Below are 12,668 nucleotides of genomic sequence, written 5' to 3'. Positions count from 1 at the left end.
CATTGATCTGTGATTATGCTATATATATTTTTTTTTTTTACCTTGCTAACTGATCAGTTTTCTGGGTAAAAGCGATAACAAACACTCCCTCACCTTAATGCTTAAATGCTTTTGTTTTGCCAGATAGCTCAGTCTGTTATGTTTGATGCTTTATAGCATGGTATTGAATCCTGCCTCTACAGACTTGGTTTTCCTTCTTTATCAGCCACTCTTAAGTAGCTGATACTGATTCGGTTCAGCTACTGCACTTGGGTCCAAATTCTTTATGTAGTGGTTATGTTCACACAAGGTGCCTATTTTTCACTAATAGGAATGTAAATATGTCATGCTGTCTTTAAGATTCAAGCAGCTTTATTTTACTGCAGAAGAGTGAATAGTGTATTCGTGAGATCCCAGCCTTGAAAAAGACATTAAAACCAAGAAAAAAAACAACCTATTCAGAAATAAAAAAATACCACAAGAGAGACCGACATGCTCGCACATAGAAGATGGAAATGAAAAGTTGCCACCATTCAGCCGCACACACTAGCAGCAAAGGTCTGAGGAAAGAGTCGAGAGGAAAGAGTTCAGCAGGCACTTCACTTTCTACACACCTGCAGTTTGAGGGCGAATGCTGTGGGGTTGGTCTCTGCCAGGTCAGGCTCCAGGTAGCTGAGGGGGACCGACGATTCACTCAGCTTGTCTAACAGTGTTAGATCGGTCGGGTCCGCAGGGCCCTGGGAGTGGAAGTATTAAATCCACAGTAGAAGAAGGGACAGGAAGAGGAGGAAGGATGTTTGTGTTTAGTGATGGAATGTAAACAATCTTAACAATGAGATCTCCTGCAACTTTAACGTGGGTTATTTATTTTTCTTTGGTAATAAATTGCACATTCTATTATGCTGGTAAAACCAAAACATGTGCAGACAACTTGTCCTTTGTCTCCCTCTAGAGATTGAAGACAGTACATACATGGAATGCACAACAAATAATTGCACCTTAGTGTATAATTTTCTCAAATAGCACAGCTAGCAATGTTAAAAAGTTTAGCTAAATAATGATAATTTATACTAACCCGTCGACCTCTCTCACTGCTCTGTGCTCTACTTTGAGATTTGCTTTCCTTCTGTCTGCTTTTCACTAATGCTGGGGGTTCGTGGGTCTCATGGGACGTCACTACAGGTGATTTCCCCTCCATTGAGATCTTTGCCTCCATTTCCTCAAAACTCCTATACAGAGAAATAGATATGTTTAAAAAAATGTAAAACATGTATTCACCTTTTTGGACTGTTAAGCACAAAGGTAAGAAATGCATGACAGGGGTTTGTGTATGAATGTTTTACCCTGTACAAGGAGAGTTGGGTCCTGATTGGTCCATATTCAGGGTTTGTTGTGGACTGTCTGTCACTGGATCCAGATTTAGGTAGAGGAAGGGCTTTTTTACTGATAAAGGCTGAAAAACAAATCGACATTAATTCACAAAGCAGAACACTGCATTTATAGCTGTATTTTTTGAAAAGAGATGCGCTATCATAAAATAATAGAAGATTAATAGATGAGTATTATTCTTTAAAACGGCACGTCACCGTTAAAAAGGTATGGTGTAGTATTACAGAATTCAGTTTGCTTTTAACATCCATTTAATGCAGGTTTTGATAAGTAACAGGTTACTCATAACGTTATTGTTCGTCTAACAACATTAAAATACTAAATTTAATACCTTGCTTTCTGGACGTGTCATTTTTTTAGGATGGAAACTTTTATCTCCACCTACCCACAACTGGTGGCTCCGGGAGCTACCGGGCAATATTAAACTGGAAAAGCTACGCGTCTACAGGTTGGGGTCTCTACAGATCTTTAACAAAACCTGGCCAGGCCACCTGTACTCAATATTATTGATGAATGCTATATTATTTTAGGGCGGAAGAGAGAAGTTTTTTTCTTATAATTAAAAGGCGGGTGGGATTGTCTTTTTTTTTGCTTCTTTTTTTGTCTTTTCAACTTCTATGTGGATTTATTTGGTTGTTAACTTGTCTTTCATCCCCAGTATGTTACTACATGTTTTAGGTTATTAAAGAAAAACTGTAATGAAGAAAAAAAGTTTAAAATATATGGAATTTGTTTGTGACATTTAGGTATGTTAAGTCCAGGGTTAATTTCTTCTTCCTAAATTCTACTATTTTCACTTGTCTTTTTCTAGCTTGTTTTGCTGGTTTAGTTCTCTCCAAAAAAGTAACACTGATGTTAAAATACACAGCTTTTAGTTTAATGGTGCAACAGCAAAATTTAAATGTAAACAGCTAAAACAGGTACCATAACATGGTTGTGATAGTTTAGAAGCAATGTTTTAGAACTGTGGGTAAACTTGTTACTGCTTGTACTTGGATAAGGTATTATCTGTCACATACTGTCTTACTAATTAGGGCGCGTACATAAAATCAGTTTTCTTTTAAGAAACAGGAAGCTGGTATTATTGCATCATAAAACATTAGAGCCAATCATGTTCAAGATTGCAAGTGCAGTTCATAAAAAAACTGGTTTACTAGGAAGACCATGTGGAATTGTGCAGGGTTAGGGCTGGTCTAAATTCAGTATTTACATTGGATAATGTTTTCTGTATTGTTAAATATACAGGCATGCTTTAACACTTTTTATGATGTCAAAATATGCATAAATGTGCAATTAGGTGTTCATTTCATCCAGTAGCCATTTACTGTTTATGGATATTGTTTATTTTCAACAGTTATCCTATGCTAGTGGATACACGCAGGAAATATTAAAACGCAAACAGCATTAAAGTTTAGGGTGACAAAGATGATAAGGGTAAACTGCTTTAGACAGATACTTACTGGTGTGTTGGTGCCAATCTTCTCCATGTATTCAATTTCATAGTCTGTAAGTACAAAAGAGACACAGTTAAGTGAGTCTGAACAATTTCTATGTTCTGACCAATTTAGAATAACTACAACAGCGTCATTACACAGTAAACACTGCAGCTGTGACCCAGATCAGTTTATACAATGGGACTTAAGCTCTTTCAATCTGGGGTACCTGGACTTTCAACCAGACTAGTATTACTCAGACTGGCAGCATTACCTCAGTGAATACACATGAATTTCTGCATTTCATTAGTGATTTTCTCTTACCATAGTTTAAACAGAAATTCTACACTTTTTGTCATAGCCAATTCCAACAAGCTCTGCTTTCCAGCCCGGAAGGTTAAAGGCTAACACTTGAAGACACTCATTTGAGACACATAAAGCCATTTACTAAAGTTTATCAAACTGCTGCTTATTTAATATCACAGGACAACTAGAACAGGTTTATAAATTTTTATACACAAGCTAGCATACTTCAATAAACTGCTGAGGTCACGCTGCTTTGATTTAGCCATTGTAAGACGTTAAGGTTAAAGGCTTTGAGTAAAAAGTTCAATACAGAATAATTAGGTTACATGGTTTGGTAAGGCCAGAAACCACTGTTAAATGGGCAGTAAATCTGAGCCCTAGGATGGCAATGCACACAAACAATCATTCTACTTTGATAAATATAGCCACACGGACTTGAGAGCGTTTCGGAAAACTGTCTTTATTTTACACAGTCCGCCGTGCATCAAGAAATTCAACCTAAAACTCTTTTATGCAAAGACAAAGTCATCATTCCTATAATATATATCATTCCTAAAATATAGATTACAACACCAGCCTCCCACCTAACCGGCTAGTCAAGAACAAGCAGAGAAGTGCTAATAGTCATTTGTTCTTAAAGAAATACAAAAACCTTTAAAGATTGTGTCTCACTACAAGTTTTAAACAGATTCATACACATTTCCTCTGTGTGTCAGCCTGTAACACTCACCCTGGTTCTGTGTAGGTAAGTTGCTCTCGTTGACAAATGCCGTGAGGTCCGAAGGCTGAGGAAAGTCCTGGACATCAGACGTCAACTCCATTTGTACGTCGTGCCGAGCTGTCCATTTCTGGTTGGTGGAGGAGGCCAGCTTCTCTTCATCTGTGGCAAGGTCTTGCATGTGATCAGTTCTGGTATCATTTGAGCGGTCCTGGGGAACTTTTGCAGACTGTTCAGACAGAGGTGACCTCTTTGGTGACTTCTTCACTCTGAATGTGTTACTGCAAATTAAAAAAAAAGGTTATGAAAACCAACACTTTTTGGCAAGAAGTTCGAAACGCTTGAACGTTCGAAATTTTTGTTCACACAGCTTGTTTTTATTTTTGAGAGGATTAAGTCTTTTAAGGTGTATTTGGGTAAAATTTAGTCATTGCAAGGTAAACATTTGAACAATTTAATTACTGTATCCGCCGTACTGGTCATAAAAGTGTAGTGTCTATTTTTGTGACTGACAGGAGTGAATTAAATACAAAAAGAACTCCAGCCCACACTGCATCTGTATTTTTAGATGCTCTTTTTCTTAGACATCATTGTGTTCCTCAGGTCCATGTTATAAGTACAGTAACAACAATCAAAATATTGACCAATTTTGCTACATAGTTTTTGATCATTCGAATTTCAGAGTTAAATACATACAGTATGTATAGTGTTCATTCTGTAAATGCTTTCTTTGTTATTTTGATCAGAAATATATTAATAAATATGTATAATTGGTTAGTAAGAGTGAAATATTGGAGTGGATATTAAAGAAGTTAAGTATTAATCACTGATTGGTTAATATTAAATGACTGATCACTTTTGTTAGTGAGTCAAAATGACTTCTAGTAAGTCTAGTAAGCAGTTTTTTGGAAGTAAAGCCAGTTCAGATATATTAAAGATAACTCAAAAATAGCTTGAAGCCAAAATCTAAGCAAATAAAAAACTTTCTCTTCATCCTTCATCTATATACAGTATATATATATATAACATTAAAACCACCTCCTTGTTTCTACACTCACTGTCCATTTTATCAGCTCCACTTACCATATAGAAGCACTTTGTAGTTCTACAGTACAATTACTGACTGTAGTCCATCTGTTTCTCTGCATACTTTTTTAGCCTGCTTTCACCCTGTTCTTCAATGGTCAGGACCCCCACAGGACCACTACAGAGCAGGTTTTATTTAGGTGGTGGATCATTCTCAGGACTGCAGTAACAATGACATGGTGCTGGTGTGTTAGTGTGTGTTGTGCTGGTATGAGTGGATCAGACACAGCAGCGCTGCTGGAGTTTTTAAATACTGTGTCCACTCACTGTCCACTCAATTAGACACTCCTACCTGGTTGGTCCACCTTCTAAATGTAAAGTCAGAGACGATCGCTTATCTATTGCTGCTGTTGGAGTTGGTCATCTTCTAGACCTTCATCAGTGGTCACAGGACGCTGCCCACGGGGTGCTGTTGGCTGGATATATTTTTGGTTGGTGGACTATTTTTAGTCCAGCCGTGACAGTGAGGTGTTTAAAAACTCCAGCAGCACTGCTGTGTCTTATCCACTCATACCAGCACAACACACACTAACACACCACCACCATGTCATTGTCACTGCAGTGCTGAGAATGATCCACCACCCACATAATACCTACTCTGTGGTGGTCCTGTGGGGGTCCTGACCATTTAAGAACAGCATGAAAGGGGGCTAACAAAGCATGCAGAGAAACAGATGGACTGCAGTCAGTAATTGTAGAACTACAAAGTGCTCCTATATGGTAAGTGGAGCTGATAAAATGGACAGTGAGTGTAGAAACAAGGAGGTGGTTTTAATGTTATGGCTGATCAGTGTATGCTGTTTTTAAAGCATCTAATCCTTGACCAGACGTCACTAATTTTAGCCTCCCCAACCCCGACACGTAGCAGATATCCAACTTAGCAGACATACATTCAGATAACAGCATTTCAGCTATCAATGAATACAAATGAACAAAATATTCTGATCTAAAACATGGTTTGGTCAGAAAGCACATGGTAATGTTTCTTGATGTTACTGATGCTGATTAATTTTCTGATTTCTTTACTTACAAAGCACAACAGAGAGAAGAGAAACCACTGGACTTCCTGTGACACACAAGATAAACATGCAGACAAGTGACAGACTGAATCAGCCACTTTGCCTCTGGACAGGGCAGTACAGTCAAAATCCAGAATACTTTTACCCTAACTGAGTATCTGTGTCCATGTCCCAGTATTTTGGACAGAAAGGGTTTTAAGCTTGTGGGGAGGGGGCTAAGAATAGGAATTGTGGTCCACTAATGAAGTAGTTGTTAAATAATAATCTCATTGGTTATTAGAATAATAATAAATAATAAAACACACTGTCCATTTTAGAAATAAAACCAGAAATATAAATACAAAATAATGCTTGCTCACTAAGTGGGACAATCAGACATACTTTAAACATACTGACAAGAATGAGTGAGATTTCTCAACACTTGAGTTTGGACTTACGATTTAAGTGGCTTTTTCTTGTTTTTGGCTGGTTTATTCTGATTGTGATCATCCAGCTCATCAATGTTGTCATTGTCGTTTTCATTGTCATTGCTGGACACTTCAAAAGATGCTGGTTTTGGTGGTGAATTCGCCATCCTGATGGACGTTTTAAAGGAGTCGACCGAGTCATCGAAAGATTCCTCATTAAAACTGTAACTTGCCCTAGACTGACCTGGGGAGTTGGGGATATCTTTCGCTGATGAGAAAGGATTAAAATTAGGATCATCCCATTTGCTGGGATCAAAATTGCAGGATGCTTTGGGAATGGGAATATCATCGATGTCAATTGAATTCCCTGCAGCAGGCACGTTGTCTAGCTGCTCAGTCCGCAGTTGGGCGGGTTTCTTATTCGTCAGCTTTGGCTTTCGAATGGGCATCTTGGCCCCTGGTTTCTTGCCTAGTTTTTTTGGAGGGAGAGGAGTGTCCTGTGATGTGTCCCCACTCTTCTCAGAGTAATCAAATTCTAGTCTGACAGACCGCTTGGTGATTGGCTGCTCCTCAGGGCAAAGGGGTTTCTCTGAGTGGAGTGTAGCAGAGGCAGCAAGTTCCTTGGTAGGAACAGGGGTGGGCTGTGGAGAGGGAGCAAAGTCAATTTTTCTACCCAAGACCGGAGAGTTGGCAATCTTACTGCCACCTGAGCAAAACGGGTCAATATTTTCAAAGTTGTCTGGGTCCCATTGGTAGCTGGCACTGAGAGGAATAGGGGAGTCCTCGTCAGGAACTGAGGGAGCCTCTTCCTGGGGTTTTGTAGTTATCGGTGCTGGATCTGGAGGGCTTTCTTCAGCTACCGGTGGAGGACTCTCCACTCGAGACTTAATTCTGGTCCTCCTAAGGGTGCCTGCAGGGCTGGGACTAGGAGAGGTACAGGGGCCTGCCTTCTCCTCTTGTTCTTGTGAAGGACCTTCTGTCTGAGGCTTCCCTTTTTTCCTTACGTCTGGTGTACTGCTGGATGAGCCAGATCTTTCAGCACTTTCTGGATTTGAGTTCTGCCTTGAAAGTGGCTTCTTCTTCAGTGAGCCCGGTCGAGGCTTTTTGACACGACGGAGGGTCCCTGGAGCACTCTCTGTACCCACACTAAAAGATTCCGATCTGAGATGAGTAACTATGTCAAAAGATCCCTCCTCAGTTCTGTCTCCAGAGTTAATGCTGTCTAACTCTCCAGACTGGAAGCTGAGTGAGCGGGTTAGAGGTGCTAATACGGAGTCAGAAGAAAGTAGGTGGTCAAGGTTGTAGGCTCCACTGCTTGCTATGGGCTTGTCCTCATCAAAGACAGGGGAGAGTGCGCGACTGGACTTCCGTTGTAAAGGAGGATCAAGAACATCAGTGATAGAGTCATCTAGTGTTAAGGTGGATGGAGGACATGGTTCTGAAAAATACATTAAAAATAAATTAATTACAAATTTTTTGAGACACTGGACTACAATGCAGCTCTAGTGAACTATATCCAGGAGTCTACTGAAACTGGGTTTGGTTGTTTGGTTTTTTTGTCAGGCCTTCTGATCCAACATTAGTGCCTGTCCTAACAAAAAACTTTTGTTCTGTCTGTTCTATAGTCCCATTAATACATTTGACCATCGTCTGTGGTTAGCTGTTCTGTGCAGTTGCATAAAATGAGCATTAATGTGATTAGATGTAATGAAAATGTTGTAGTTGTCAGTGTTTACCTGTGTCCTCAACTGTCAAAGGCTCTGTGCTGGGCTCAGGCTGCTCGGGTGGAGGAAGTTGGGGAGATGCAGTCTTCACAGGGGTGGTGGATTCAGGGGTCTCAAATGTGCCATCAGAATCTGAGCTCCTAAAAACATGGGCAGGAGTCAGTTATATACAGTTGTGTCGTACAGCAAGCAACTTATACTGTCGGTAAACTGTTCCATTTTTACTGTATGGACTTGATAAACTGATAAAAAATCAGAACTGATGGCCATGACCATTTTCCATAGTCTCCTGTATGCCTTAGGATCTCTGTATCAGCCTTTTTGTTACCATGCTCCACACATAAAAGACCATGGCTGCCCCGCCAGGGAATCAAACTCAGGCCCTTCGTTCTGTAAGGCAACGACACAACCTATTGCAGTGCTATATACAACCCAAAAAATATTTAAAGTAAATCTAAAGTCTTTTGTTACATAAACAATTAATACAGAATAGAGATGAACCTGCCTACAGGGAAGAAGTCCTCAAACTGTCTGAATGGTGCTCCATTAACAACCTGGCACACCTCTAAAACAAAAGAGATGGTCATCTGCTTCAGGAGACAGAGAGAGGAACCTACTCCCTTATACATCGGAGGCAAATTCCTAGGCACACACATCTCCCAGGACCTCACATGGACTACCAACACCACCTCTCTAGTGAAAAAAGCACAGAAGCGACTCTACTTTTTAAGGACACTAAGAAAAGCCAACCTGTCCAAGTAGCTACTGGTGTCCTTCTATCGCAGCACTGTGGAAAGCATACTCACCCATGGCATTCTGGTGTGGTATGCCAGCTGCTCTGAGGCTGACAAGAAGGCTCTTCAGAGGGTCATCAAATCAGCTCAGAGAACCATCAACGCTGAGCTGCCTTCACTAGTGTACATTTACAGAACGTCTGGCCACAAACATCATTAAGGACTCATTTCACCCTTGTTGCAACCTGTTCTCCTTGTTGCCCTCTGGTAGGCGCTATAGGAGTATCAAGGCCCGTACTTCCAGATTCCTGAAAAGCTTTTACCCCTCCGCCATAAAAACACTAAACTATCAAACTTTACATCCTAGAAAATAATGTGCAATTTATAGGGACTGTGCAATAACCTTCTTCTTTTTTTTCTGTAAAGTTCTTAAAACCACACGTGTATTTTTGTATCTAGATGTGTATATGTTTATTTGTAAATACATGTGTATATATATGTCTGTGTGTACATACATGTACCGTCAAGGAGAAAATTTCGTTGTGCACTGTGCGATGACAATAAAGGCATTCTATTCTATTCTATTCTATTTCTTATTTTTAATGCACCTCATGCATCTTATTTGTAACAAACTCAGTCATCCATATTTAGCAGGTTGAAGTCTGTCCACAAGAGGACGATGTTAGCACTGTTTGAGTGTACAATAAATGACAGTGTACTTCACTTAATATTTTGTTTTTCTTGACATATACACCAATCAGCCATAACATTATGACCACCTCTTTGTTTCTACACTCACTGATTATTTTATCAGCTTCACTTACTATGTAGGAGCACTTTGTAGTTCTACAATTACTGACTGTAGTCCATCTGTTTCTCTGCATGCTTTGTTAGCCCCCATTTATGCTGTTCTTCAATGGTCAGGACTCTCCTAGGATCACCACAGAGTAGGAATTATTTGGGTGGTGGATCATTCTCAGCACTGCAGTGACACTGACATGGTGGTGGTGTGTTAGTGTGTGTTGTGCTGGTATGAGTGGATAAGACACAGCAATGCTGATTGGGTTTTAAAACACCTCACTGTCACTGCTGGACTGAGAATAGTCCACCAACCAAAAATATCCAGCCAACAGCACCCCGTGGGCAGCGTCCTGTGACCTCTGATGAAGATCTAGAAGATGACCAACTCAAACAGCAGCAATAGATGAGCGATAGTCTCTGACTTTACATCTACAAGGTGGACCAACTAGGTAGGACTGTCTAATAGAGTGGACAGTGAGTGGACATGGTATTTAAAAACTCCAGCAGTGCTGCTGTGTCTGATCCACTCATACCAGCACAACACACACTAACACACCACCATCACGTCATTGTCACTGCAGTGCTGAGAATCATCCACCACCTAAATAATACCTGCTCTGTGGTGGTCCTGTGGGGTCCTGACCATTGAAGAACAGGGTGAAAGCAGGTTAAAAAGGTATGTAGAGAAATAGATGGACTACAGTCAGTAATTGTAGAACTACAAAGTGCTTCTATATGGTAAGTGGAGCTGATAAAATGGACAGTGTGTGTAGAAAGTGATCAACGGAATAGCTCAGCTGCCTGTTTTGAAATTAATAGTTCACCTGTATTAGTAAAACATAATTCAGCTTTTCATTGACAAATATAACAATCCACTCAAAAAAAAAAAAAAACCTGTGGACCCACCGACACCGGACCAGTGGTCCCCTGACCCCACTTTAAGAACCACTAGCATAAGGCATCTGGTTAATAGGTTGATACTATGCTTACGTCAGTGTCATTATGAAGTAATAAGGTTTCACTGTATTAGATATTAGCCAATATCAGCACAAGACCACGTGGCTGGCCATTAGGATCAATTTAATTGTCTATTAATTTATGGCCACTCTTTTAAACACAGGTTTCTGTCTCTGGGGGATTACAGGCTTGAAAACGAAGAGACATTTACCCTGCAACACGATGGACACTGCAGCTCAGACAAGCAGCCATACTTCTTCCTATTTCCTTTTTTTCTATACACAAAGCTAAACACAATCTCAAAATAACCCACAATTACCATCTTCCTAGTAAAACATCAATTCAAATGGACTTTCCAAGTGTATGCAGGGCAACCCATTTTTCTGCACAGGCAATGTATCAAAATTATATCTAGCTGACAAAGGCACACTGTAATCACAGACAGGCAAATATACACTTATATATGTATAATTCACTGAGCTATTTGTTTAAATAAAATCAAAATCAACCATGCACACATCATCCTCCAGATTTGCAGACCCCACCCAATCTGCCTGCATCAGCAGCCGTCGAATGTGCTGGCCGGCTGGCTTCTTACCTCTGTCTCACTGGCCCTCTAGCAGCCATGATCATATGGTCGCTTGTAGAGCTCCATGTAAGGTGCCGAAGAAGCCCCAGAGCAGGGTCGTCTCCATTGCCTTTTCCAGAACCCCCCAGCAGCGTATCCCATCCCCATCTGGCCCAATGAAATGGCGACAGAGCCTGCCACGCGTTTAAAGCCATCATCACCAGGGAGACTTGTAAATGCACAAACACCACTGTCCAGCTCTGTCAGGTCTTTAATGTCCTCTCCTCAGTTCTGACTTCAGCTATAGCTCAGCTAGTACCATCCTACAGTACCTCTTTCTCCAGCTGATGTTTTTTTTAAGAGACTGGTGGCAGATAATCACTACTGTACCTCCTAGCTGCCTGCTTCTCTCCCTCATTCTCAGCCCCCCTCTCGCTCTCTCAGACACTTCAGGCTTTCTCTCTCTCTCTCTCTCTCTCTCTCTCTCTCTCTCTCTCTCTCTCTCTCTTGTGCTGAGCAGTCAGGCAGCTTTACAGTTCTCTACAATTCAGCAAATTTGCATTTGTTGACAGTCACTGTTAAAGCATGTGAGCTTTGTGATTATTTTATTATGCACTAAAATTAACATCATAACCTTTATTATTATCATGTGTTTCAAATTCTAATAAATGTGTTATAATTTGGTCAGACTGCAGAAAACATGTCCAAAGATCAACACACACTCCACTAAAAGTGCTATTATTGATTCATCCCAGATGTCTATCAGATCTAGTGTCCAGTGTTGTCTAGTGTCTATAGTTGGTGCTTCCCTTTTATCTAAAGATCGAGGCTGAGCTTACATAAACATTCTTGGCATCTTACAGAAGCACATTGTTGACGTTCAATCTAGGATCTACGGATCAACAAAATGTCAAAGATGTCCATTACTCGATGGGCATCATAATCTATGTAGATTAAGCAGATGCTCAAAATTTTTTAACCATCTCATCTTAAGCATGCCCTGCCATAAAGATAAAGAACTAAGAGTCTGTGTTAAAAAGGTGAAGCGAATATGTTACAATGAATAATATCTGAATCGAAAAGACATTACAAGAACATTAATACAAGGACATTAATAAGATCCTTAATAAGTTTTACAATATGTCATTTATATTATTATATTTCATAGTGGTTTAATTTCTTTGTTTGTTCAGGAAATGTAACATATTTGTCATGTTTGGTCTTAAATGCATGCTTAAATCATTCTTAATAAAAAATACTATGACATTTATAATATGGATGAATTTCCTAATTTTTTATCTATCTGCCTGTATAAGAAGTGTGTATAGGAAGGGAAAGGGGGGAGGTAGAATTTCATCAGAAACAGACCTGAATGCTCCTTGACCAATCAGAAACACCTAAACATATAAACTGGAAATAAATATAAATTGCATCTCCCACTGACTTCATTCTGCACCATCACAAACAGAGAATGTCAAGGTAAAACCTTCAGTGAGATCTTCACTAAAAACCAGTGCATAACATAAGTTCATAAGACTTTTAAAGTG

At 39.9% G+C, this 12,668-nt stretch overlaps 1 protein-coding gene across 7 annotated transcripts in view; it reads right to left on the bottom strand.

Moving 5' to 3' along the window:
• The window catches only part of tacc2 (transforming, acidic coiled-coil containing protein 2), an 85,970-nt gene that overhangs the window by 17,036 nt on the left and 56,266 nt on the right, over window positions 1-12,668 (bottom strand). For 4 of the 7 annotated variants that reach the window (XM_062995618.1, XM_062995617.1, XM_062995612.1 and 1 more), the window contains 8 exons: window positions 8,074-8,201; window positions 6,368-7,775; window positions 5,942-5,977; window positions 3,838-4,106; window positions 2,829-2,872; window positions 1,323-1,432; window positions 1,055-1,208; window positions 594-716 (listed from right to left, as the gene is read on the bottom strand). In XM_062995618.1, the coding sequence (XP_062851688.1) occupies window positions 594-716; window positions 1,055-1,208; window positions 1,323-1,432; window positions 2,829-2,872; window positions 3,838-4,106; window positions 5,942-5,977; window positions 6,368-7,775; window positions 8,074-8,201 (2,272 nt within the window). The remainder of the gene's footprint in view (window positions 1-593; window positions 717-1,054; window positions 1,209-1,322; window positions 1,433-2,828; window positions 2,873-3,837; window positions 4,107-5,941; window positions 5,978-6,367; window positions 7,776-8,073; window positions 8,202-12,668) is intronic. The other 3 variants (XM_062995613.1, XM_062995619.1, XM_062995616.1) reach the window with 2 other exon arrangements.

Source organism: Trichomycterus rosablanca, chromosome 5, assembly GCF_030014385.1.
Source record: "Trichomycterus rosablanca isolate fTriRos1 chromosome 5, fTriRos1.hap1, whole genome shotgun sequence".
NCBI lineage: Eukaryota > Metazoa > Chordata > Actinopteri > Siluriformes > Trichomycteridae > Trichomycterus > Trichomycterus rosablanca.
This window is presented reverse-complemented; position numbering and strand designations above follow the sequence as displayed.